The sequence below is a fragment of the Falco peregrinus genome, chromosome 14 (genome assembly GCF_023634155.1).
Source record: "Falco peregrinus isolate bFalPer1 chromosome 14, bFalPer1.pri, whole genome shotgun sequence".
Taxonomy (NCBI): Eukaryota; Metazoa; Chordata; class Aves; order Falconiformes; family Falconidae; genus Falco; species Falco peregrinus.
This window is the reverse complement of record NC_073734.1, coordinates 24,144,466-24,172,331: the sequence shown is the minus strand read 5'-3', so window position 1 is coordinate 24,172,331 and position 27,866 is coordinate 24,144,466. Positions and strand designations below refer to the sequence as shown.

General features: G+C 52.3%; 1 protein-coding gene across 1 annotated transcript; it reads right to left on the bottom strand.

Annotated features, from left to right (window-relative positions):
• Positions 1-280: 280 nt before the first annotated feature.
• Positions 281-27,848, bottom strand: CNGB1 (cyclic nucleotide gated channel subunit beta 1). The gene is made up of 35 exons (XM_055819007.1): positions 27,216-27,848; positions 26,672-26,778; positions 26,393-26,450; positions 26,197-26,251; positions 25,951-26,080; positions 25,656-25,698; positions 25,396-25,477; positions 25,226-25,307; positions 24,799-24,835; positions 24,287-24,437; positions 24,106-24,181; positions 23,513-23,549; positions 19,984-20,155; positions 19,714-19,720; positions 18,620-18,915; positions 16,579-16,708; positions 16,157-16,216; positions 15,198-15,432; positions 13,740-13,878; positions 11,319-11,417; positions 10,384-10,541; positions 10,046-10,225; positions 9,089-9,297; positions 8,186-8,236; positions 7,984-8,070; positions 7,548-7,612; positions 6,943-7,065; positions 5,535-5,676; positions 5,133-5,292; positions 4,404-4,501; positions 4,235-4,318; positions 3,720-3,838; positions 2,960-3,106; positions 2,250-2,445; positions 281-916 (listed from the first exon to the last, which is right to left on the bottom strand). Exons 1-35 carry the CDS (start codon positions 27,271-27,273, stop codon positions 704-706), a joined length of 4,086 nt encoding a protein of 1,361 aa, XP_055674982.1. The 5' UTR covers positions 27,274-27,848; the 3' UTR covers positions 281-703.
• Positions 27,849-27,866: the final 18 nt, after the last annotated feature.

Here is a 27,866-nt window from a genome sequence, read left to right as displayed (position 1 = left end):
GTCACCCATCAAATCTCTCTGCAGCAGCCACCAGGGATGGAGAGCCCACCGCCTCCCCGGAACTCCTCTTCTTTCCACGGACAAACACAAGGTGGTCTTGGCATCACGCAGGGACTCTCAGGCACCTTGTGGTCTATGCACATGGGGACAGACCTTGGCATTCTTGTGACAGTGTGATTTGCTCTGTGCTCAGCCTGTGAGCACAGTCCACATCCTTTTTGGCTGAATCACTCTCCAGCTGCTGCTGACAACCTTGAGCCCAACAGAGAAACCTTGTTGGTTTTATTTTATCCCTGGTTGCTTCTGGCCAAGTGGTGATTCAGCTGTCAGAGGTGAATAACTCTTCACACTTTATAGGAACACTCATTAACCATCCAGAGCCATAAAAAGCAATTTCTTCAGGGCTCCCTCTCCGTAAGGATGGATTTCAGAGCAAGGGGGCTGGCCTGAGATTTAGTGGGAATGTTTGTGAAGAAGCTTAATAAAAATAGATCTCCAGAGCATTGAAACCTTGTACGGTTCTGGGTCATATGGCAGAGGGTTTTATCATTAACGACTGAAGGTCTAGGCAGAAAAGAAAGGCAGATCCTACCTGCAGCACTTAGCAAACCTACAGCCACTGCACGGCAACCATTAACGACAAAAAGCTTCTACCCCAGGTATTTGCCCAACTCCTAGTCCTGCCCCAGGACCTGCTTGTTTTTCATTCCTCTTCTTTTTCCTCTTCTTTCTCCGAAATCTCAGCAGCAAGGATTTCTTCATCTTCTTCTGCTGTAGAAATCACCCGAATGGTGACTAAACCATCAGAAGGTTTTGAGATTATTTCTTCTCCCGGGTGGGTGCTTGCTCTGTGGGAGATGACAGGCGATCTCTGGTGCACTGGTGATTTTGGTGGGATCGGACTAAAACTGGAACCCTGCAATCCCCCCCAAAAAAGGCAAAATCAACCTTGGCAGACTCTCGTCCGCTACCCCCAGCCATGGCATCTGCGCTGGGCAAAGCCAGGCAGGCGTTTTGCAGGCATTTACCGCACTGGACCTCACCACGGGGGTGTCAGCTTGCTGCCAGGGGTGAGTCCTGTGTGAGGGGCAGTGGGATTACACCCGGCATGCCCCCAGAGCAGTGCACAGACGTGAGCGCACCAAAGCTTTCTCACACCTACTGCGCCAGCTTTTGTTTTGCTCCTGAAGCGCCTGGAGGGGTTGATCTTAGCAAAAGCTTGACAGAAATGTTGCTGTGAGGGAGCAGCCCCGGACTGCCCTGCCCTAAAGCCTCCTTCAGAGAGGAGCCGCAGAACCCTCACCTGTGGGCATGCCATGGAGAGGGGTGCCCTTCAAACAGGGTCCTGCTAACCCTGCTGGAGGGGTCAGCCCCTCGTGCATCACTCGCCAGTGATGGACCTTGCTGCTGCTACTGGTGGCACACATGGTGCCACTGGTCACTGCTGCCTTTAGCGGGTTATAAACCAGCGCTAAGCACTGTGCTGTGTGGAGCCTCGTCATGTTTCTGCGAAGGAATGCAAAAATGTGGTTATGCTCAGTGTCTCCCTGGATATTTACCCAGACTCAAGGCCACTGCACACTCCCTATCAGCTGCGCTTTCACCTCCCTCTGCATGTTCAGATGTGACAGTCTGCGTAATTCTGTGCTGGGAAGAGTAACAGCAAGGTCTGCATGGAGATACAGTCTTTTTTACAAGTTTAGCAGAGATACTAAAAAGAGGAGGGCTGTTTTTCAGTGGTTCATCACAAAAAAGCAAGGGTGATTTCATTGCCGCTCAGGCGGAGCGAGCAGGATGGCACGTCTGCTGCTGGGGGCCTCTACCCCAGATGCCCTGTGAAAGCTTTGCAAATATTGACTGGCCTGTGGGTGCTGGATACCAGCATCACACTCCATCCCGCCAGCACATCGATTAATCGGCTCCGTCTCTGTGGCATGGAAGAGATGTTAATCTGTGGCTATAGCCCAGCTAGAAATTAGACTCAGGTTTAGCACAGCTGGGCAAAAAGTCGGTGTATTTCCCTTTTGTGTTGCAAAACAAACCCATGTGGGACAGTAACATTCTCCCAAGATGGTGTGTAAGGTGCTGGACGCCCCCTGCCCATCTGCCTACGCTACATCAGACCCCAATGAGCTGAGCTCACTCCTCTAAGGCACCTTAACAACACTCGGTCTCTGGAGCTGGTGGGCAAGAGCAGCGACTTGGCACCTAATGAAGCAAAACCAAGCTGCGATCCTTCCCATGCTGACCTGCATCTCCTGCATCGCCTTCAGCTTCTTCAGCCTCCACCTGAGCTGCGCCAGTGGCTCTTTGCCCCCCATCCTCCCTGTGGCGGCCAGGGCAGCTTGGAAGAGCTTCGGGGTGTCAGCTTTTGGGGGGATGATGACTGGGTCTCCAGGACCTCCTTTCTCATCTTTGGGTTTATTGCTGTTTTTCAGCATTTTCCTACAGCAAGAAAAAGGAGAGATGATTTAAGTCTGGGGATACGTTATGTTAGCTGCATTCTATAATGCAGAAAAATCAGACTGATTTAATAATTCTGAAAAATCAGAAAAATCAGGGCAGGGATTTTTTTTCTCCTTAGGAGGGCCATAACAACAAATCTAAGCAACGCTAAAAACTAAAGCACGTATTTGAATAGATTTTTAAAGGAATGAACTTTGGGCACGTTTGCTCCAGAGCTGCATCGCTTTTAGTGGTGGAGCTTTGCAGCAGGGCTGGGCTGGCTCTGGGCATCTCCAGCCTTGCCAGCCCAGCGGCGCGGGGTGGCTGCCCTCTGCCGAAGCACGGCAGCTCCAGCCCGGCTCTCCTCTGGGAGCGTGTGCCTAACGCCCGGCATCTGCAGCAGGAGCTTTCCCAGGGCTTTGCACAGAGAGAAACGTCTCCTGTGATTCTGAAACCCATACTCTGCTTTTTTTTAAAAACCCCACAGGCTAGAAAGCAGCAGCCCGATACGCACTTGGCTTTCTTACGCAGCAGCTTCTGAGACTCTGGGTAATGCACCAAAATCTCGTTCAAGTCCTTCTTATCCAAAATGAAAAGGTTAGCGAAGCCGTGAGCTATGACGTTTGCTGTTCGGCGATTTCCCCCTCCTGCCGCCAGCAAGCTGAGAGAGACGGGGTGAGATGTCAGCGCTGTTATTCACAGGCTCAGCATGACTGAAAGTCTCCCTTTTCATGTCTCCATATCTCTCTTTCAGAGGACTCAGAGTTTAATTTTCACCCCAATGAAATTCTTCAAGCCCAGTTTTTAAAGAATGATGGGAAGCATTGGCATGAAGCAGTATATAAAAAATTATTTGCCTGTTTGAAAGGTTTAAATACTGCATTTTACACCAGTCTAGTGCGTGCTGGGCTCTAGGGAGGCAAACTCTATCACTGTGTTGCAAATTGGTACAGGACTTCACATGCCCATGAAATGGGCGGGTTAATGGCTGGGGGGCTGTTTTACTGAAACATCTTTTTCTTATTCTTTTTCACATCCCTCCATATACCTCTGCTTACCGTTACCAGCTCCCAAGACAGAAAACAGCACAATGACAAAAAGACCAGAAAAACTCCAAGAAAAAAGCTGTAATCTCTGCAGCTGATGCTGTTCAGTGCTTGTGGCTTTCAATCACAAAGATTAATTAGGGTGTTGCTGATCTCCCCACTTCCCAACCCCCCCACCCAGAACCCGCCAGATGTGTTTCCCTGGCTCCCTGGCAATGTGTCACTCACCTGATTTCCCCAAACACAGAGCCAGCTTTCAGAGTCACCAGCACGGTTTTGCCATCAGCTCCCCCCAACACCTGCACTTGTCCCGCCTGGATAATGTACATCTCACGGCCAATTTCTCCCTGCAGTGGAGATGGTTGCTGTGTGGGGTGCCAGAAACAGGAAGACCTTACGGATGCCCTAACATGCATTTTGCCGGAACCCCCCATGACCATACTGCTCTCTCCAGGTTCTCACAGTGCTTTGTTCTGACGGTGCTCACTCCCAAGCACCCTCAAATAACCATCCCAAAGTCTCCTGCAGCTCAGCAAGCTCTTCCCTGCTCTCCTGCTGTTGGTGGCTGCAGCAGAAGAGCTCAGTTTTTGTAAAAGACCAGCTGTAATTGAGGATGTTTTTGTTCTGAATCCCCTCCCTGTGAAGCAGCTTGATGCCACGGTGATGGGCCAGGCCTGGCTTCCCTGCTTTGCATTGCCCTGCCATGACGCCAGGGACAGGAGGCCACCTGAGCATGTCATTACCTTCTTACACACGTAGTCGTTAGGCAGGTAGACCACCGATCGGAGCCGCTTCAGCATGTCGAAGATCATCTGCCTGTCACAGCCCTGAGCCAAAACAGAGCCAAGAGCGCTGTTAGTCTGCACCGGCACGGCAGGCTTCCCCAGCCAGGGTCTGCACTACAGAGGGTACCTGGAAGAGAGCCACTTTGCTCACGATGTTGTAGTTCACCTCAATGGCAAGGTCCAGCCTCATCTTGTCTGGCAGCTGCACCAGCAGCTCTGACTCATCTGTGAGACAAAGCAGAAAACTGGCTGTTCCCAGCACTCGATCCAAGAGCACATCCTTGGTGTGGCAGTGGGAAAGCAGGCTGCATCCTAGTGACAGAGGGCAGGAGCCAGCTCACCCAGAAGGGTCTCCTCCAGCCTCTGCCCACCCACCAACACGCAGGTCTAAAGCCCCCAGGTGGTGGAGAGCTGCCCTTTGCATTATCCCCGCCCTGAGGCTCTCCGAGGCAGAGCAGTGAGCCTGAGCCACATCAGCACCATCCTTGGCCAGGAGGGCAGGTGCAGAGGCCTGCCTGTGATTTACTGGTAGGGTGAGCTGGTGGACTTGCTGGTGGATGAGCTCTGGCCAGTGATTGCCAGTCACTGCCCTCTCCCCAGGGACCGGTGGGTGGGATGCTGGACTCCACCTGCTGTGAGTGATGCTGGGTCACTAAGGTGCTGCAGACAGGTGGCAGCCTATGTATTCTCTAGGTGGGCAAACAAGTTCCTATAGTGAAAGGTAAAGTAACCCACCCCCACCCTGAGCCTGTAGTGCTGTTTGGCAGTAATGTCTCAACTCTGCAAAGCAACCACAGTAAACCACATGCAGTGCTGTGCGGACACAGTGTTGACCATTGGAGAGGCTGGATCTTACCTAGCATGCCTTGTGAGTGCCATGTGTACTCATACCACATTTTCACCCGGTTCTGAACAGTTCTGGGGATTTTGTAGAAGTTCATGTATTTAATGGTACTGTCCATGCAGCTCCGATAGTAAGTTTGCCCTGCGGTAGCAGCACCGACCACATCTCTCATCTGAATGGGAGGAAGAGGTGGAAGAGATGTTTTAACTGCTGCCACTTATCCATCATGCAGATTAAGCACTCTAGAGAACAAACACCGAGTCCTAACAGCATCTGTCAAAACCTTTTTGTCTTCCACCAATGCTGAGCACGTCCTCACATGGGGAAAACAAACCTGGAGATGCAAACCTGTGGACTGACCCCACCGAAACCTTTCCTACCTGAGGCTGGGATCCCCCTACAACTCCCACTCACCTGCCCTATCATGACAGAGAAAGCAAAGACGCCCGTGAAGTAGTTCAGCAGCTGGAAGATGATCTCGAACAGCGTCTTGGGGTCTGGCAGGCCTCCGATGGTGATGAGGGTTTTGACTGCCCAGTAGTAGCAGCGGATGTAGCTGGGAAGGAGAGAGGAGGCAGCTCTGAAGGGGTTTCGGGCACAAAGGCCTGTTTCACCCCTCAGAACCCAGCCCACATCCTCTGGCCATGGTAGAGTTAATTGTGGGTGACAAAGGGAAAATTAAGGGGCTGCAGACACCCCACCACAGCTGCAGGTGCTTCTGGAGATGCTACAGGAGCAGGGGGATGTACAGACCCTGCAGAAACCTCCACACAGGAGGCTCAGCTGCTCTGGCTACTCCCATTTTTTGCTTCTTACAGCTCCACTGTCATAAACATAAAAGTATTTTCAGCAACATTTACACTTCTAGAAATAGTCGGGGGAAAAAAGGGGTTGAAAGTAAATTGTTGGCATAGGACTCAGGAGATGTCAAGTGAATTCTTGATTCACTGGTCTTGGGCCCTCCCTTGGATGTCCTAGTTACACCTAGAGAGAGATGCAGATATGTATATGACACAAAGTATCTACATAGCAGCAATGCTAACATGGGACGCTGAGCGCTCAAAGGGAAGGGAACACCTGCACTAAGGCTGCATGCGTGACAGTCATTTGTCCCCCCCCACACCCACACCTCAGGGTAAGTCTTTAACGCACTTGCCTGTGCCTTTTGCAGGAAACTCTTGTTTACTGCATGATGATGTATCAGTGAAACATTGCTCAATATTTTATTTTGCCTGTGTTGTACAATGTGCAGGTGTGGGCATTGGCTATGAGGTGGTGTTCGGCTCATGAGGCAAGTACTCTCCCTGTGGCATCCATCACTGACAACACGAGGGACATTTAACTCTTGTGTCTTGGAAATGCCATGGTGAGGGGATGGGGTGGTCACTGTCCCTGTCTCGCACCCTGGGAGTGAGGGTGCTGGGCTGACACACGGCACCCAGGACACACAGCTTCAAGCCTCCATCCCGACTTGGCAGCGAGTCAACATGAACAGAAGCAGGGTTCACACTGCCATCCTACCCAGCCAGGGAGCATTCCCTTGCTTCCCAGCACCAGGTTCCCAGTTTTTCAGCTTCTTCAGCCTGCCTCTGCCTTCCATCCTTGCCCAACTGCAGCCTCTTGTCTTGCAGCACCATATATTACCGCATATCCCATCCCTCCTAGCACCATCATTCTCCCTGGTTCCACAGCTTCTCCTGGTACCCCCCAACCCTTTGCTTCAGGGGTTTTTACAAACTCAGCTGCAGCCTAGCACCTCCCTTCCTGCTCCAGCTCCTCACAGCAATCTGTGCTATGCAAGGACCCGAGCCCTGGTTTGTACCTGTTTCCTTCCCCATCATAGACCCAGGTGGTAGAGCCCAGTCCTTCGTAGGCTGATGCCCAGTAATAGAGGCAGGAGTTCACATGCAAGCTGTACAGTAAATAGGCTGTGGTCCGAATTACTCTGGGGAAAAAAAAATTAAAAAAAATGGAGAGAGCCAAAAGGGAAATGATAGGGTGTCTGCTGGGAGAAGCACGTCAGATCTCCACCAGCATCACAAGGAGCTTTGAAGTGGTGAGCCAACTGTTAACCATGCAGGTTCTGCCAACGCAGGAACCACAGAGCACCCAAATGTGCAGCCCTGCTCCTCACTCCTGCAGCCCTGCAGCTCCAGAAGCGCCAGGAAAAGCATCTTCTCCACTGCTGGCTCCTCTTTGCTGTCAGCACCCCTGTCCCTGCTGGGTCAGGGAGAGGTGATCCTATCTATGCAGGCTCCAGGACCCCCTCATCCCACTTGCATCAGCCAACGTCCATGTCAGCCCAGTCCAGGGACAGCAGGAAAATAAATCAGAAACCCAGAGTGGGTGCACACCAGAATAAACCTCCTTCCCCAGTACCAAACAGCAGCTCCACACTCTCTCCCCACTTCCCTCCCTCCCCCTCACCTGTAGATGTACGCCTTGCTCAGGATAGCCTCCAGGCGGTTGTTGAACTCAAAGAAGGCCAGGTACTGGGAAGAGAAGGAAGGCAGCGTGCTCCAGCTTGCTGTGCCCCCCCCCTCCCAGGAGAGTTATGTCCCTGTAAAACCCCGCTCCCCCTCCACTTCCCTCCTGCAGCCCCTCCGCAGTGCAAACGGCCATGCACAGGTTTGGCTCCACCTGTAAGGGCCCTTCTATTCAAATGTGAGCGTGTCCTAGGACTGAAACGAAGGGTTTGACCCACGGCCCTGCAAAGCCTTCGGGACAAGACTTCCTGTCCTTTTTACAAACCTCTTGTCATCACTGATGAGCCTAGCAAGCTATACCTTACCCCACCGGCGTAGGACTCCTCCGCATCCACTGCAGCTGGTGTTCTGCCTGATTTTGTCAAGCTTCAACTCACCTTCAGACAGCGAGGAAAGCGCAGAAGTGGGTTGACACCGACTTTGAAGTAGAAGAAATCCAGGGGCAGGAGGCACACCACATCCATCTGAAATCCACACAAAGAGAGAAACCTCTGTGGGGACCTGCAGGCATGGTGGGGTGGAGCTGCAAGCCACAGTTCACATGAAAGATTCAGATTAATAAATAAAGTTATGTCAAACCTTAAATCGTTGTGATCGCAGGTAGTTCTCTTTCATGGCCTTTTTATCGCTCTGGTTGGGAATAGGAAGGAGAGAGAGAGAGAAGATCATTGATCATTGCTTACAGAAAGGAAAGTCATGGCCAACGTGGTCATGCCTGGTTTTCCTCTTCATGCCCAGGAAGAGGAGCAGAAGACCTGGCCGTATGCCATCTTCCCATCCTCTCTCATGTCATCCCGTGCTCGCTTTGCATCCCAGAGAAAGCACATCGCAATGCCAGCACCACAAAAATCAGAGTTCACGGGAGAAACCTCCCTGCCTGAGCATTGCACAGGCCATGGAAAGGTTGTACCCTCAAGGTCTTACTTTTCACGGCTTATTTAATTGGATACGGAAACAAAATCAAGGGCTTGCACTTATCTGAGGCGTGTGATCTATGTGTTCAGATTGCAATCATTTTTGTCGTATTGCTAAAGCATCCTGCCTAGCTGAGCTCCGGAAAATTAAACCCGGAGTTTATTATGCCGTCTGCTCATGCTTAGCAGCGTACAGCTGTGCCGGGGCTGGCTGGCATGCACCCTTGGCAGGGCTGCCCTGCAGAGCAGCGCCTTTTGAGCATCCCCACCCAAGAAGGGGGCTGCCACGGACCACGTGCTTTCTAGATAGGCTGGTATTGACTTTAGGGGGAAAACAGCATGTCTGCCAGACAAAAAAGACTGCCAGCTTATCCACTACATAGCAGGAGAGAAGCTCGCTATGTCCTCCAAGGGTCAATGCAGCCCTGGTGGCCACAGCCATGGTGGGAGAGCTTGGAGAGCTCCATTCAGAGGTCAGTGACAGCTCCATCCATGCCTCTTGGGGGGTGGGAATGGGAGATCCCCACGATGGGTCCCCAGCTGTGGGGTGCAGCGCGCTGCCACTCACGATTATGTCTCCCCCCTGCACAAACTGCAGCCGGGTCTGAAAGATGATGACGTCCAGCAGATAGATGAGGTCGCAGAGGTAGTCCATGAGCAGCCAGCAGTGGATGTTTGCTGGTGTCTGGTAAGGGAAAGCCCAGCGGACGGGGATCAACCAGCAGTTCCAGTTCCAGGCCATGACAACGAAGAACAGCCACAGCACGTACATCAGGTCTGCGCACAGGGAACCGCACCACAATTAGCTGGGCATGTGTCCCTTGTCTGCAGGAATCCACTATGCAAAGGAGTTTTCATCCCCTGCCCTGCCCCGACTGCAACAGGGAAACATGCAGGACATCTCTTGGTGACGGCATTTAATTGCAGGTGAGCTGGGCTCTAGATGCAAAGTGAATACCACCAGCTGCAGAGCACATTTTTATCAGAAAGCCTCTTCTCATTTTGCTGATCCAACTAGGTTTGCTCTTGCTTTGCTCCCACAATACCAACTTTCTTGCTTTGCTCTTTTCCCCTTGAGGTTGGGCCAATGGCTGCCTGAGCCCAGGGGCTTTGAGACGACTGTGGAATAGCACAGATGAAGTAAGGAGCTGGGTTCCTATGTGGTGTCCACTGGACAGTAAATTTTTCTTTTGTGATTTTTATTTTTATTTTTATATGGGGCGTCCACATCACAGGGACAGCCTTTGCCCACTACAAAGCCTGAAAAGGAGAAGGCAGCTGCCGCTTCCTTGCCTGGTCATGCTCCTGACACCCACAGCTATCGGGAAGCATTTTGGAAAGCCTGTGCCTTGCAGGGGAAGTGAAACCTCTGCTTTTTCAGTAGACAGGTGTAATCTAAATTGTTCCTTGTTTAGTTGCCCTCCCTCCCTCCTCTACAAAGTCTCACCTTTTAAACCTCTTCCCCTCCTTACCCCTGCCCCCCAGCTGCCCCAGCCCGGGCATGCAGCTGTGCTCCACCACTTACCGGTGAGTGGGTCGATGCTGCTGGGGAACCGGTAGTTTTTCAGGCGGTCCAGCCAGGGCTGGGTCTTGAATGTGCAGCACAGCATCTCACAGTAGTGCTCACCTCCCCCCGGCTTATCCCCCTCCGGCTCCCCTCCTGGGGGAGGCAGCGGTGCTGCTGCAGGTGCAGGCTTGGCAGGGGCTGCAAAAGGCCACACAGTTATTTTACAAGGCAGAAAAATCTCCTTACTGTCGTTTGTTTTAAGGTCTTTAACCTGTTAACAAAGCAGCTGTCTCCCTGGAAACACAGCATAGGTAGGGACCCCCCAGTTAAACGCTTCCAGCCCCACTTGAACTCACATGCTGCAGGGCTCTCCTCATCCGAGGTGACATCGGGGTCGATCAGCTTCTCCTTCACCTTCTCGGTCCTCTCTCGGAAGAGCTTCACCAGCTCCTGGAGCCGGTTGTTGATGATGGCACTGCTCAGGCTCGTGGCTGAACCGATGCGCTCAGGCAGGCTGCGAGGAGACCACCAGGCATTTCATGCAGGTGGGAAAGCCCAAGGGCAGGTTCATGACCCATTTTTTAACCTACAGGATCCTGAATTAGGAATTTTTAAATATTTTATATTATTTATATTTATTTTATTATTTTTATTTATGATATTTCTTTGGCTACAATGTAATCAGAAGAACATAAGTTAATGTTGGCTTCAGTAAAATACCACCAAGCAGCACCAGCCTGACCCTCACCCTTCCCTGGGGTGTGAGGTGCCCTCAGAGGGACGTGGGAAGCAGCAAGATCCCAGGCTGGATTGCATGAGCTTGGGAGAAGATTTTGGAAGAGCTGCAGGGTGAAAATGTGAATTTATAAACTGTATTTCCTTCTTTCAGCCTCTATTAAAAGTCGGTTGGATTCAGACCAGGATGCTTTACCTAGCACGACTGGGAATCGTCGCTAGGAGGGAGGACAGAAACAAGCTCTTTTGCTGTAGCTCTGGGCTGGTTCATTGCCCAGTTTCTGCCCAGGAAGGCGGCAAATCCCTGCACTGTGTGGAGGTGCAGACCCTCCCCAAGGATTTGCTTCTGAGGGAGAGCATTGTTATTTTTGATTGTTATTTTTGGAGAGGGGGTCCATTACTTGTTACACAGCATCAGGCTCACTGTGGGCACGGCTCCCTCTCTCTTTGGTATCCCAGCAATTCTAGGATCTTTGTTATTTCCACCCAAGCCCCAGGACCTGAACCCCTGGGAGCTCAGCTGATCCGGAGCCCCTCGATCCCCCCCACCCCACACCTTTCCCTCTGCTCCTCGTCGCAGCTCAGCCATGCTCGGGTGGGGGACTGGCTCACTGGTCCCTCTTCCATACCATCCTCCTGGGCCAGTAGCTTCCTCCTGTGGACACAAACACAGTAACCGAGGCTTCCCTTGTCCCCCGTGCTCAGTCAGCTCCTCTCCCTCCTCCCTCTCCCAGGCCTTATCTGTTTTCCACTTCCCCTTCTCCTACCAGGGTCAGTTCCCCCCTAACTTTTGGCATTGCCTGAAGTAAATGGGAGCAAACCACCCTACTCCTTTGCTGCTAAAGTCCTGTTTCTTCTTGGGCATCACCAAGCCCATGGCTGCACGGGCACACAGCCGTCCAGCCCATTTCACAACCCACTCTGGGCACCTGGCAAGACGCACGGAAGGCAGGCACTGCTCTGTGCTCGTCCCCAGTGCAGCACTGTCACACTGCTGCGCTTGGAGAGGCAGGCAAGAAAAATGTGATACTGGTAAGGTGGAGCAAGGAAGTGGAACTTGGAAAAAGAGGAAGGCACTGGGGACACCGCCTGGCTCTGAGCTGGCTCCGTAGGGCCTTAAACCCCCAAGATAAAGAGTGAATCGCAGAGCTGCAGGTGCATAACATGGACCCTCTAAAGGCTGCCAATACCTGCAAAGCCAAGTGCAAAGTGCAACTGCTGAGAGCAGCTCCAGGTTCAAGAGGAGCCCTAGAAATGCTGATCCTGGCCACGCTGAGCCAGCGGCAGCTGATGTCTTCCTAGAAGATGTGTCCTAACACAGCTGGTGACTCCCTTTGGCACAGATGGGTTTCTGTGACAACTTCCTTACATGTGGGCAAGCAAGGTAGCAGAAGGAGAGCTGAATATGAAGATGACAATCATAGCAAAAAATCTGCACGGGTTTGCGAAACTGCAGCCAAGTCCAGAGTTTTAACTGTGACAAAGAAATTGTCTTCTGCCACCACAGCTGTTGCTCTAAATTAACCAGGATCTCACTGACCCTGGTGCAGAATGGCTCCGTGCTGCTTGTGGGGCAGGAGCAAGCAGGGTACTGAGGGAGGTTGTCCTGCCATCACAAGTCTCCTGAAGAAAGCCAAACGTTATGAACCCACCCACCTCCAGCCTCGCTGGCTCTCAGATGTGCCCTGCTGGGAAGGGGAACAGGTAAACAAGATCGATGAAATCTTCATTGCCCAAGCAACAGCCTAGGGGCAGAGAACACCACCACCACCACCCCCCCACCATTCAAGTACCCTCAGATGTGAATGGAAAGATTCCCAAAACCACATCAGTTTGGAGAAACAGTCCTGCCAAGGTCTGTGATATGCTGTTAGGACAACATCCATCACCTCTCACCAGTCTCCAGCTGCCCTTGCCCTGCCTCTGTCCCCTCCGGGCACCACGCTGCCCCATTGCCCGTCATCATTCACGAGCACTACACAGACAGCCCAGTGGCCCCTCGCTCTGTAAGGCAGACCCTGCAGAGAAGGTATCACCGTCCCCACTCGTTGCCTGTGGCGTGGCTTCCCATGGGCCACAGAGCTCATGTGGTTGTCCTCTGGGTGCATGAAAAGCTTCATGTGTTAGCATCCATCCAGGAAAATGCCTCTTTTTTCTTCAGATTAATGGATGCCCTTGGAAAGATGTAAAGGGAGATCAAAGTCCCCAAGAAGGTTGTAAATTCAGAGGAGCAGGAAACATCTCTTGATATTCTGTGGTGTCATCTGCGTTCCCAGCAGACACAGAACGAGAAGGAGCAGGAGCTACCCAAAAAGCAACCCAAACTTCAGTGGACTTTGGAAAAAGGGCTTAAAGAGAACCTGGAATGTCACATTAAGTCCCATAGAGAAGCTCACATATGTGTGCAAACCTAAGTCCAGAAAAATCCCAACAACAGCCCAAAAGCCATCAGCTTTCTCCAGCCTCATTTTTAAAGCTCAGTTTTAGTCCTTGTTCTCTCTGAGCAGCCTTGATCTGAAGGCACGAAACCCAGGGATGAGATGCTGCAAACCCTCCCAGCAAAAATGCAAGAAGAAAATTGTTGGTTTTTATGGTGAAGGCCCATATCCAGCACACAGACCCCCACACTCTGAATCTGGGACCACAGACATGTGGGGCAACAGACAAGCAGGATCTGACCACGGCAGGGGGATCTCCAGAAGCACACATGACAGGGTTGTCCCCAGCCCCCCAAAAGCTTTAAACAAAACGTAACCATTGAATTAAAAAATGCAAACAAGAGGCATCTTTTGCCTCCTCCCCTGCCTTGCACGGGGGTGACACCCACCGCACGCACATCACCCCTGCTCACTGCCCAAACCTGCCAGAAACAGGTTGCTCCATATGGTTGTATAAATTTTCCTGCACCAGCACTGGTGGGGGTGGAGGGGTGGTGAGACCCCCAGGAGCCAGGGACCATGCCTGGGCAGAGCCATACCTGGGGGATGCTGGCACTGTGCTGGGCACCAACAGTGTATTGGGAGCCCCAGCGCTGGGCACCAGTAAGTGGGTACCGTCACTCTCCACAGCATGGCCTCCACTGTCCGCATCCTTGATGTCCACGGTGGGGTAATTACCTGGCCCGTGGGGAAGGACAACAGGTGGAGGTGAGAGAGGCGCAGGGGTCTGCCTGCAGCTAGGGTGAGTCCCCAGGTCCCATCGCACCCGCGGAGCCACCCCCAAGCGCTGCAGCATGCTGGAAGAACTCTCCTTCTCCCTCCATTCACTTCTCGCCTGGAACTCCTTTCTCCTAATGGTTTGGAGCATTTCTTTCTCTTTTTTTGCCCAGTTTTTAACACTCTAAGAACTGCCACCCGCTTCCTTTCTATTCTCCCAGTTTGCAGGGATTGGAGCTACTCTGTGCGAATGTTGGGGTCCCACGGTTCAGAAAATGATGGAGACAAGGATTACCAGCTGCAGGTGTTAGGCAGGAACCCAGGATTTCCAGCAGCAAACCTGCCTCCAAGGGTTTAGAAAGTCTCCTGGGTTTTCTCAACATTAACTTAGGGAACGTGCAAGCTCCAAATTACATTAGCATTTGCTTTTCATGCAGAATAAGGCACAATTTAAATAAGCCCTTACAGCCTCTCTCTTTTGCAGAGGTAATAACTGCTTCCTGCCACAAGCAAGGTGAGAAGCAGGAGCACTGGATGTTTGTAGTAGGTGAAGAGAGATGCCAATTGCCCAAGGGATATCTTGTCTAGACCCTACAGCCAGCCGGCCTATGAAGCGTCATCTCTTTTCTTAGCTATATAACAAAAGGCAATGCGTTCCTGCAGCATTTCTTCTAAGGGGGAGGAGGTTCACACATCTGAAAGACCCCAGGTACCCCCTCCTGTCCCACGCTAACGTGGGACCTGTGGATCAGCATGTGGCTCCAACAAATCCCCGAGAAAAGGCCTGTTTGGGTTGCAAAGTTAAAATCCTGTTGTGCGTAAGGAAAAGCAGCAGAATTTGGTGTGCCGGTTGAAAACAAAGCAAAGCAAAGCTACAGAAAGATAATTTGTACTACTTCTGGGTTAAAAGGCAGAAAACTGTGAAGAGCAAACCTTCATCTTACAGTGCTCTTAGCATGAGTGGGTTGCATGAATACTAAGGAGAAAACTGCACGTGCAGCAGATGTTCAGCCTGCAGGTCCTCCGGGGGAGTTTCTGGCCAACATATAGCATACCATTTACGGATATTTACAAATGCTTTCTAGGGGTTAGCTAGAAAGGCATGTAGTGATGAGGTGGAAGCAGAAAAAAACATCAATTTTCTTCCCCAGCCTCTATGCTGCAACACAAAGGTGCTTTTATTTATTTATTTCCCCACCCTGAAAGCAACTACTCCAGGAATCACCCCTTGCCCCACTCAAGCTACGCAAGCCCATTGTCAAAGCCAACATCTCTAATACCTAGCGGGGATTGCTCCTCATTGCAAAAACTGGGGTTGACAACTCCAGCCTTTGGCTTGCTGGCGACAAGGATGGGGATGAGGGAGTCAGCAGTGGCTCGGTAGCTGGGGACATTGGGGAGCTGCTCTAGCATGCCATGGCCAGGAAGGGAGGCATCCCCGCCAGTGAGTGGCTCGTCATGCACCAGCTGATCTAGCTCAACATCTCGGGCACGCTTGGACATGCTGCTAGGCGCCTAGGTGCTTCAAGCAAAGTCAAGGCATCTGAAGCTGAAACAAAACAGAGTGGTGTGAGACAGGACAGTTATGTCAGGGCAGAGAAATGCATGGCTGCTGCGGTTTTTGTTGCTGCCTGCTGCTCACGGGTGTTGGTAGCACAGGATAGTGGCAGTGAGCATCCTACCACATGCTTTTCTAGCACTGCGGCAAGACCAGGGTGCTCTACAAGGGCTGTACAAGCAGAGAAATCTCCAGCCTGTACCAGGGCTCAGGTCAAGCCATCCCTTGTGCAACTTCCCCAATGTCAGTGGAGTTATGCCAGGACCTGCCTTTGCTCACTCAGGCTGCAATGGGAGCTCACCACCTAATTTTCATTACCAACCCATAACCTCCTAAAAGGTTACATTGCAATGCACTTTACACCACTGGTTATTTCCAAAATTGAGCAAAGTGGTAGAGAAAATCCTTTTTTATCCCCCCTATATTCTTCAGTTGAAGGAGAAACTCTTCACTTCAGAGGTTGCCTAATCAAGACTAAGTGCTGCGTGAGCATCAGCGTTTCAGAGCCGGCTCCAACTGATGACAATATTGTTAGGGAGCTCTGTCCGTGGGATGCTTAAGCAGCGAAAAGCCCCAGCTGCCCACGCTGCAGGAAACCCAGCTGCCCACGGGAAGGGAGAAGTTGCAGTTTCTCTTCGCTGGGCATTGCCTTGCCTGCTTTTCATCCTAATTTGACATTACACTGCTATATATTATACCTTCAGCATCAGTTTCAGCAGCTTCAGCTCTCTCCTCTTCCACCTTCAAAATGAAAAAAGCCATTTTAAGCAGAAAAAGACCTGCTCCACCAGTGAAAGAGCAGACTTTGCAGCTTGGTTGGGTGCCCTGTACCCCCTCCGCCCCCCGCCACTGCCAGCCTCTCAGCTTGTTGATCAGTGCCAACGTTTTAGGGTGGAAGCATCCCTCCCTTGGCACACAGCTGCTGCTGCTGCCTCAGGTTCAGAGGTGGGGACATCTTGGTGGGAAACATTTCCAGTTCTCATCCCGGTCCCTGCTCCTCCCCAGGGCGCTGCATCCCCCTGGGCAAGCTCTGAGCCCCGGGCACGTGCTGGCCAACAAGAGCTCATTGCAGACCTGAGCCCAAGCAGACAGTGAAGCCGTACCTGTACAAAAGCACCTCCAAGATCACTTATCTTAGCTTCTTCCAGCTGCTCAAACCTGAGGGCCTCCTCCGCCAAGCAGACATCATCCACACCCTCATCAGCAGTGAGACAAAGCGACCAGAGCAGGGGTCTGGGGTAGAGATCAAGCACAGACAAGCACCCGCGCTCGCTTTTGCCCTTTCTGAGGTGGGGCACGCTGTGGATGGGGGGCATCACGTCAATGGGGCCAATACACAGCCTCCCAGTTTCAGGGAGCACTGCTCCTCCAGCTGCACTGCATGCCTCATTTGCAGGCAAACGTCACCACAGAAACCTTAGTTTCATACAATAGTGGTACAAAAAAAAAAAAAAAAAAAAGAAAAAAACTGCTCCTTATGTTAGAAGGGCCTTGGAAAAAATACACTGTGGGAGCCCAGGTGAGAGGTGCATAAATAATGCAGGGTGCTACATATACATAAGCAAAAATTGCTTATGCAGAAATGTACAGGCAGTATGTTTCTTCTGCTGTGCATAATGATTTCTCGTATAATTAAAATATGTCACATGCCAAATAAAAAGCCAAGAGCCTAATTTCCAGGCAGGGCTGCCCCTGCAAGCACCATCCAAATTCTGAATTTGCCTGTGCAAGACAGCACCGGCACACATAATCCTCAGTTTCTTTCTGCAGCAAGCACAGACCTCAGCCCCGCAATTCTGACAAAGTGGGCTCACAAGATCCATTTTATTCATTTAATATAACTTTATAACTGCAAAAAAGCAAGCCTCATCATCTTGTTCTGTGTACTTATCTCCTGATTTGCTCTTTCCTGGCATGAAGTCCAAAGCAGGGATTGGGGATAATGAAAAAAGATTTAACACAGCTAAATGCATGAAAATTGAAAAAAACATCTTTCTGCATCCTTGGCACATCCTAAATCAGAAAAAGTATGTAACCAGCAGGGACTGCCTTTTCTCTTTTATCTCCATGTCTTGAAAAACTGCCATTTTCCAAGGTATTTTAAAAATTATTTTTAATAATCACCCTTCATCCCACCACCCCCTGGTTTTTTAAATTAGGCTTCCTTCAAACGCAATTGCAAGTCTTTTTATCCCAAGCTAGAAAACCTGTCGGTGTCTCTCTTTTCCCATAAACAGACAAACACATGGAAGGATGGAGCAGCATCTGACCCAACAACCGAAACTCAAGTTTCCATAGTGGAGCTCCAGGAACAGATTTAGAGGAAATAAAAATGTATGGGTTTAACACTGAATAATCACACGTTTTCAGCTTCTCCCTGAAAATCTAGCTACTTCAGAGAATTTAACAGAGAATAACATAGCACAAGGTAGTAAATCCCTAAATGTTTTATCTTGCGTGAAATCAGAGCAAACCACTAAACTAAGCAGAAAGATTTTTCTAAATACTATCTAGATCAAAGTCTCCACCTACAACAGCTGACAAGAACTCAGATATTTTCTACAACTGGAAGAAATGTAAAATTGTACCTACTTGTATTAAGTAGCATTTGCAGGTACAGCACATAATCCTGTATTTAAATTCAGCTCTGTAATACTCATAATACTCCCAACTGCCTTGAATTAATGGATATGGTTTTAAATAACGTGGACCAGCTCCTGATGAAGGCAGAAGGCAGGGCTCCTGCTCGGCCGAGCCGCCGGACCCTGTGGGAGGGGGTGGACAGGGGCCCGTAGCGCGGCTACGATGGAGATGGAGCCTGTGTCACCGGGAGACACTCGCCTGTCACCAGGTGCCGCGTCAGCAGCGCGCCCTGGAGCGAGCCAGCCTGCAAAAGCATCCCTCCTGAAGGCATCATCTGTCCTCCCGAACACATCCCTCCCAAACGCGTCTGTCCTCCGGAGCGCATCCCTCCCGAAAGCATCTGCCGCGCAGCCACCCGCCTGGCTGGGCAGCGCCGCTCCGCCGAGGGCAGCTGGCTGCTCCAGGGATGCTTCAGCCTCTCCAGCTTGTGAATCAGCTGAAACAGCAGCTGCATCCATGCTTGTTGCCAACAAAGCCATAAAGGCAACGGGAGCCACTCACCCTGCACTTTCCTCCACTTTCTCCTCCTCCTCCTTCTTCTCCTCCTCCTCCTCCTTCTTCTCCTCCTCCTCCTCCTCCTTCTTCTCCTCCTCTTCCTCTACCTCCTCCTCCTCCTTCTTCTTCTCCTCCTCTTCCTCTACCTCCTCCTCCTCCTTCTTCTCCTCCTCTTCCTCTACCTCCTCCTCCTTCTTCTTCTCCTCCTCTTCCTCTACCTCCTCCTCCTTTTCCTCTTCCTCTTTGGCAGTGCTCAGGGAGCACAACCACAGCCTGGGGAGAAGAAATTCGTTAGGTGAATTCTACAAGGTATGTTCGAACCTCACAAGAGGAGCACTGCCGGTCTCCGCAGCCCCTTTGGCTGGAGGTGCTCTCCCCACATCCTCCAGCCAAGATCTTGCCGGGGTGGACGCACTAGGGCACACTGGGCATATGCTGTTTCACAGCCCATGAGTGTCAGCAGCCCCAAACAGGTGGCAGGAAGAATAGGAAAAAGGTTTGGGAACACAAAACCAGAGTCCTTGAGCCTTCAGATTCCCCTTGTGGCACAGGGAGAGGATGTGCTTAGCGGTCACTTGTTGCTGATTTTGACCAAAACTTCCCTGCTAATGAAATTCACTCTCCAGCACAGGATGCACTTGCTGCCCACAGCATCCCAGGCTCATATACCAAGGGGAAAAAATCTGAAAAATATTTTTATAACATGTCCAGTATTTTCTGTCTGAGCAGAAGAGAGCTCTGCTGAGGAAACATAGCTCTGGGCATGGCTTGTGCTTAGTGCAGCTGAGCATCCCCGACACTGGAGCTGAGGAGCGCTGTGCTCACCCTCCCCTGCATGTATGCTGGGCTCAGGGAGCATCTTGGGGGGCTCCCAAACCCTTTGGCAGTCTGCATGGACATCTCTCAACACCTGCTGAAACGCAGCCTGCTGCCAGCTCTGAACGCATCGCCCAGCCCTCGGGAGGACCTCAGCAGGGGGTTCTTTTAGAAGAAGTAGGATGAATTATATAGAGAAGGCTACCATTTCCAAATATCATGACAGTGCGATGTGCAGTTGATAGGAATGAGGTCCCTCTTCCTTAGTGCCAAAATCTACTTACAGGAAGCCTAAAGCAGAGCATCCTTCAGCTGTCCTCTGCAGGGCAACGCAAAGCATTGCATTCATGGCTCTGCCACTGCCTGCTCCAACCCAAAATCTCAAGACCAGAAGGAAAGGCCGTTTGCTCAAACACCTTTTGGGTCCTTCTGGTGCTCCCCTCTTTGGAAACAGGCACCTCAGCTACCTGCTGCCAGCTCCACTGCCAGCTCTTTAAAGGAGATGACCAGAGAGCACATGGGGTTGCCCATCAACAGCATCTCCCTTCTCCTACCTGTTTTCTTCTTGAGCTTCCTCCTGTATGGGGGGAAGGGGATGAGCATCTGCCACCAGCTCAGCCTTGTGACACCAGGTCATCACCTCACACATGGTTTCATTAATCCAGTCATTGTTGATCTCTTCCAAGACAAGGTTGGTCTCCTCAGGTTCGCCAGGGACAATATGAACTGTAACAGGAACGAGGAAAGGGAGGTGAAGAAGTGGGAGCAACACATTTTCAAGGGGCTGGGGGCAGAGCCAGGGCAGATCCCACGTTTTAGCTACTTAATGGAGAGGTGCTGCCATATGCAAAAAGTGAAGAACCTCTCAGCCTGCACAGACCTGTGCAGCCCTGGTCCCCCCAAGCTGTGCCAGACAGATGCCTTGGGCCCTTTTGCCAGAAGGAAGAAGAAAATTCACCATTTTGTGCCAAACACAGCCAAAACCCTATGAAAACTGTAACCCTTTCCATATAGATGCCTGTTGGCTTCCCTACACACGTAGCAAGCTCCATCAGAAGACAACCTGGCCCATCTCCAGGCCACATTTTGGCTCTCCTTGTAAACAGAAGCAGCTGTGGGAAGAGCCCAAAGCCTTTCCCCTTGCCAACCCCAGGTCAAACACCGTGCTAGCACAGCCCGAGGGCCCTGGTTTTTGCAGAGCAAGACTCAGCCCAGAGCCCACATTGCAACACCCTGAGCACCACGCCACATCCTCTCCAAACAGTCCTCCAGGCATAGTGTAGGACAAATCCTGCATGCCCTGCCACTTCCCAGCATCACTGGGGGAAAACCCAGATCAGGTTACTGGGGAGACTGTAAGACCAGCTGCAAAGCAAAGAGCACAGGACTGACCCACAACAAGCCCTCTCCATGTCCCAGGGGTACCCATCCTACCAAGTCAGGCACACATCGGAGAAACAGGAGAAGGAAGCACATCTGCATACTGTACAAACAGTTTATTTTGAGGTTTGCCTGACAACAAAACTTACATGTCCACAGCGAAGCTAATAGGAAACATGCAAATTCGACTACAGAAGGCAGGAAACCCACCCACAGCCAGCTCTGTACTGTATTTACCCACCCCACAGTGCCACATTGCCTTTAGCCCTTTCCCTCTCGCGCTCCATTAATTAAAATGCTGGACAGCAATCGGCAGGATGGCTTTTAAAATGCACCACAGCTCTGGGATACATTATATGAAAATGGGGCAAATACTAAAACTGTAGCCTGGTACTCGCAGGGTTTGTTATAAACACAGGGGCTGGATCTCATGTTGGTTGCTCGGTTCATGACCCATTGTTACAGCTGCCTAGATTGTCCTGAAGAGATGCAAGGAGATGGTGGGACACCTTAACATGGCCTTTCAGTATATCAAGGGGGCTTATACAAAACATGGAGGAAGACTTTTTACCAGGACAAGGAGCAATGGTTTTAAACCAAAAGACAGTAGATTTAGATTGGACATAAGGAAGAAATGTTTTATGATAAGAGTGGTGAGACACTGGTTGCCCAGAGAAGCTGTGGCTGCCCCATCTTTGGAAGTGCTGAAGGTCAGGTTGGATGGGACTTTGAGCAACCTGATCTAGTGGCAGGTGTCCCTGCCCATGGCTGGAGGGTTGGACTGGATCATCTTCAGAGGTCCCTCCCAACCCAACCCATACTGTGATGGGTTCTGCACAGGGGGTCTCACCCCATGCAGCCCGGTGTGCCTGCGCTGGCTAAGCCTGCCTGCACAACTCCGGGCTCGAGACAACCCCTGGGATCCCTTCCCTGCCAGGACACTCCTGCCACCACAGTTAGTGCTGCACCCAAGCAGCCGTGAGCTTTGGGAGGGAGCAGCTGCAGTTGTGGGTAAGGAGAGCCCGGGGTAAGTTATTCTATAAGGAGAGCCCGGGCAAAGGCTTTTAACCATTAACTCCTACTTATTCACTTAAAGATTAATCTCACCCGCCTGCATTTGTTGCTGCAAACTGGAGTCCTTTCCACTTGCTGAGAGAAAACAGTTAATGGAAGAAAAGAAATGAGCAGCTGACAAGAGCTTAGAACTTTATAATGTTACACCTTGGAGGCAGAAGTCTACTAAAAGAAGCCTGTGGGCTTCAGCTGGAGATCTCAGTGGTGAATGTTTGGATGTTGGGGGCAGGGGCATTGAGAGGGCCAGGAGTGCTAGGAGGCTGCAGCACAAGGCTTTCTGCCTTCAAGGTGTCCTGAGTGATACTTTTCTACCCTCCTATAAATTGTAGCCTGTCTTATAGACATCACCCTGCAAAACCAACAGCTCTGGTTCCTGGAGCCAAGAGGGAGCTGGGACGGGACAGCCCTGGGACCAGGGACACGCAGCCAGCATCCCTGCACCAGTCTCAGGTCCCTGCCACCCTTGGGTGGGAAGGAGCTAGAAACCATTTGCAGATTCCCCTTTGCTTTTCCTCCCCAGCTGCGCTTTCTCCTCAGGCTGGTCTTGTTTGGTTGAGGGAAGGGCTGGCTCACCATGGTCTTCGTTTTCCATTTGTTTCAGAGGTGCTAAGCCCCTTTGCCCCCTGAAACAAAAGGAGAAGGAAAACATTAATGAGCGTGCTGGCAGTTTGATGCTGGGGCAGATCTCTTCTCAACCCAATTGCTCCCTTCCTTGGGCAGATTAAGTGACTTTGAGACGCCTCAAGGCACCAAAGCAAGCTGTAATGCAAGCAGCTGCGCACAAAGGGTGCGACTGCCCTGCACATGCAGCAGCTTCCCACTGACTTTGCCTCTTTCCAAGCTCCACAGTAGCACTCGGGTCTCCGGTTCGTACAACCACGTGGAGAAATGCCTTCCTGCAGGGTTTCACACTCCAAGATCCCACCAAGTGGCTGCTGTCTTGGTGGGAGCAACCTCGCGCATGCCCCTGGGGCAATGCACAGCCTCTGCATGCCGAGGCAGGTCCCTGCTGCCATCCTGCTGTGTGGCTGGTGCAGGGAGCCAAACCTGTCTGCCTGCAGAGCTGCCACTTGTTGCCCTTCAGAGGCAGGCAAGCAGTAGTGTGAACCCCACAATGGTTTCCTACAACCATGCAGGCTCACGCCTAACACATCTAACCCCATGATTTTGTTTTCCCAAAGTATCTCCCTAGATGTCTCACACGGGCTCAGCAGCAAACATGCCAAAGGGGGTGATGAAGGCGGCAGGTTTGAATTCCCTTGTAATTCTTTTATCAAATCACACTGTAATTCTTTTATCAAATCCCACCGGCCTGGCAAACATCTTCTGGCACAGCTTGAGGACAGACCTTGTCATCAGCACTAACAGCTGGGACCCGAGGATGTGGGCTGCTGTACTTGGAGACCTGCACAGCCTGGGTTTTACCAAGCCCACGCCACAACTCCGGGTCTGCTCCCACATCTCAAGCAGCAGCAGCCTGTCATGGCCTCCCTGGGGGATTTCAGGGGCTCCTGAGATGGCACCCAGGGCAGATCGGGGGTAGGAAGGAGCTGCCAGCAGCCCCTCTTCCCAATAAATTTTCTGACCTCAGCAAGCTAACCAGCACAGTGAGATAGAGCAACCACTTACTTTCTTCCACGGCACTTGAGTTTGCTGCGGCCACTAGCTGCCAGGAGGAAAAGGGAAAACGTGAGATATTGCCCATTTTCAGTAACCCTAAATTTTTACCCTAAATGCAGTAAATTCAATAAATGCAGCACTTGTGCCCTGAATACCCGATGTGATTTCTTGGGTCATGTTGGATGGCTTGGTCGTGGGCACAAGCATCCTCACACACGATGTTAAAGGGCAAGAGCACATCAGTGAACTTGCCTGTGTGCAAGGGAAGGAGAGGACAGTATGTACAACTGCTGCTTCTCCCCAGAGCTGGACTGTACCTGGGTGAGGTGCCAGGGCCTGCACATCACCCAGTGCTGCACAAAAAGGCAAGGAAATAGTAAAGAAAGCACATTCTGTGGGGGTCTTGCTACTTAGAAGCCAAATCCTGGGTTTCACCAGCTAAGCAGGCCGTGCGGATTTGTTTTTTTGAAGGAGGTGAGTGACAGCCCAAACCACAGCAGGTCCTGGCACTGGTATGTGGTGGCACCTGCATGGCAGCGAATGCCCTCCCCACCAGGGACATGGTGTTCACATGTCCTTTGCCTATCCAGCAGACAGCATACCTGTTCACCCTGCTTCTCCCTGGTCACTGGCTGTGGCATCACCTTCTCCATCCCTTGGAGCAACCAGGCAAACATCCTGGTGACCAGAAACCACTGTTAGACCTGGCTGCCAGAGCCTTTGCTCCCACAGTAGCCGTCCCTCTGGCCACAGTACCCATGCAGAAGTTGCCACTGTGGTTACCTGCTGCCATCCTCAGCCAGGGACCAAGGGATGACAGTGGTCACCGGCTGTGGCTGCCCCTTGGCCACTGCTGGCTCCACTGCTGCTGCGGTGCTCTGGGTGGCTGAAGCGTTGCTTTCTGACTTTTCCTGGGTTTTAGTCCCTTTTGTGCCTGCTCAGGTATATTCGGAATGAGAAGGGGGATTGGCAACACAGCAGTCATCTTATAAATTGTTGGGGAAGGGGAGCAAGCAAAGAAGGGTCACCTCCCACAGGGGGACAGGCTTAGGGGACCTCCCTGGCAGCCCCTACCCTGTGGACCCAGCCTGGGATGAGGACCCAGGTGGTCTGGGGACAGCTGTGGTGCAGGGGCAGCACTGTGATGCTGGGACCCGGCAGGCCCACCCTGGCCACCCTGGCACAGCCAGCACCCCTTGGGAGGGCAGTCCCCACGCTGGTGCCAGCCTGCACCTGGGTGCTCAAAGGCAGAGTGTCTCCTCCGAAAGGGCCACCCAGGGAAGGGGGTCGCTCACCTGCTGTGGCGTTGCATTTCTGCTCCTTTGGCTCTGCCTGCAGAGGGACAGAGGGATGTGGCAAAGCACTGTCTGCAGCCCCGTGCCACCCTGGGTGGGCACATCCCCCACCTCAAGGGGACCCACGCACAGAACCCTACACACCCTCTGCTGTGGTTTTGGCCCCATTTCCTTGACAAGGGCCATTAAACAGACTCCGGTGTTGTCAGCACCAGTGAGCCCCAAATGGAGGGTCCTCGCTGTGTGCAGCCAGGCTGGGGAGCACCGGCACGGCACAAGGTCTCTCTTTTGCTCTGCTGAATTCCCCTGGGATTTTCATCCCAGGGTCCCATCCAGGGTCCCACCCAGGGTCCCAAGACAGGGAGCCCACTCAGCTGTCACCTCTGCCCAGTAGCCCCCTGTCCTCCCCCAGCCAGGCAGTGCTCACCTCCAACTTTTTCAGCATCCTTGGCTGTGGCACCACCCTCTCGAAGCCCTGCACCAGCCAGTTGAGCACCCGTGCTCCCGCCCTGTGGGAGAGCACGCCATGGTTGGGGAGCTTGTCCTGCACCCCTTCTGATCGCCTGCACCCCCCTACCAGCCTCCCTGGGAACCCACCGCTCTTCCTTGCTGGGATCTGTGCCATCTTCAGAGTCATAGCCGTCCAGATTGTCCTCCTCTGGATCTAAGGGGGTTATCTCTGCAAGGAGAGCAGTGCCATGGGCATGGGGGAGAGCCACTGCTGGGAGCTCCTGGTCCCCCCACCAGGCAGCTCAAGGGGACAACAGTGCCAGCATCACCAGCTGGGGAGGTGAGATGTGGGAGTCCCAGAAAGGCCCCTGGGATGCTGCAAGCTGCGCGCTCCCAGCTCTCCTTACCCAAAGCATCCTCTTCCTCGTCCCTGAGGATCTGGACCTCCGTCTGAAAAGCCAAAGAGACCATCGCCTACCCAGCAACTGAAGGGGGGCTTATCCTACCATGTGGGGAGGGAAACCTGCCCTTTCCCCAGGGATGGATGAAGGCAGAAGCCCATGCAGGGCAGGTTTAAGTGCTCCCAGTTAGGATGAGGAGTGTGATAGGAAGGAAAAAAAAAAAAAAAAAAAAAGAAGAAGAAAAGGTAATAAAAGCTAGAACCTCAAATATGCCAGATAGTTGCCTGGATCTGTCACTTACCTGATCAGGAATATCAATGCTTGTCTCAAAGCTCTTCCCAAGATCCTGCAGTGTCCCTGGGGTTGGGACCGGCTGGGGAATCACCTTCTCTAGCCCCTGGGAGAGCCAGGACAACACACTGCTCCCCACACTGCCAGGGAAGGGGGTGAGTCAGGCTGGGACCCCCTGTCCCAGGCATCCAGTCCCCAACTGAAAGCAAAATCCCAAGCAAACCACGCTGCATGCTGGAAGGTGCAAGAGCAATACCTCTCAAACACAGAGGCTGAGTCCTCAGCGACTGTAAATCCCACCTTCTTTTCCACTTTTTCAATGGCAGCAGGAAAATAAAAAGAAAGCTCCCATCACCACTCTGCAAGCCCGGGTGTGCTGGATGGGGGGGGACCAGCTGGTAAAGTAACAGCTACTGCCCAAACCAGTGTATTTCCTCACGGCGGGGGCTTACCCTCAGTGTGTGCATGGTCACAGGCATCCCTGGGGTCACCAGCCTTCCCCATCAGTGCCTTCAGGGTAAAAGGCAGAAGATGTCAAAGAATGAGGCAGGGGGGATGGTGTCACCCACTCAAAGGCAGCTGCAAACCCCAGGGACTCCCCATCCTTCCTGCTGCCTCCCGGCAGCTCAGAGGAGAGGTGCATCCTGGCCCCATTCCTCCCAGGGATGCTGCAGAGCATCTGGGTGCCACTCACAGGGTCCCTGGTACCCCCCAACTGGCTCCCTGCTCACCTTGGCTGGCTCTGGGTCCCGCATCGGCGCTGGGGGTGTCTCCTCTGTCAGATGGGGCACCGGGGGCTGGGGAACCACCCGTTCGATCCAGCCCAGCATCCCTCCACCTGCAGGTAGAGAGGAGGGGTCTCCAGCCGATGAGAGGCCAGCAGCAGTGATGAACACTCCCCAGAGAATACCAGGTGCACCAGCCACTAACGCTGTCCCCAGGGAAGCCCAAAAGCTCCTTGGCATCCTTCAGTTTCCACATCCTGCTTGGGAAACGTGCCAGTGCAGCACAGCCAGACAAAACCTGGCTCGACCCCGACCCCTCGCCATCACCATGAGAAAACTACGCCCTCAATTTTAAGCTCACAGGCTCAGTTAAACTTGCTTTTCCTAAATGTAAACGCTCATCTAGGGGTTCTTCTGCACAGCCCTCCATGCAGAATGCCTTCAAATCCCTTGAGATGGTTCCTTGGGGGCTGCCTAGCATCTTAAATCTTAATGCGCTGAGGTTCCTGGGTGGCGTGATGTGTGTCCTCGGGTCTTTGCTTGCCCCCACCTTGTGCAAGCCCAGGAGCCAGATTTGGATGTGACCAAAGAATCATCCCATGTGGCATCCGCAGCCCCTGGTGCACCACAGGCAGGCTCAGCCCTCCCAGAGACCCCACATCCTGAAAGCAGGACAGGGTGGCTATCAAACACCTCCCAGGAGGCTTGATGAGCAGAAACCAGTTAGGAAATTGCCTTTAACCTTCCACTGGGTATAAGGGATTAAGGAGCTGCACATGCCCTGGGAACAGCACGGAAAGCCTGGCAGTGCTGTGCAGCACAGTGGCATTTCCACCCGTGCTTCAGGACCTTTGCAGGTCCCAGAGAAGCCTGGGGCTGACATACATCACTGCGCCCAAACGAGCCCAGAGAAAGCCCTCCAGGGCTAGAGCGAGCCCCCCACAACAGGTCTCCTCCTCTCTTGACATAAGCTTGGGCAGCTGCAGAAGCCTGGAGCTTAAGCCTGTCCTTGGTCTGAGAAGGAAACTGGAGGACCAGGACCACTCCTCCAGTGCACCTGAGCAAGACAGGGGCAGAAACATTTGCAGGTCCCTAAAAAACTAGTTGCTGGCAGAAACAGGAACAAGCAGCCAGTGTTTGCCTGTGATGGCACCAAAGAGCAGGCAGCCGTGTGCAATCCCCCCATGTCACAGGCAACGGC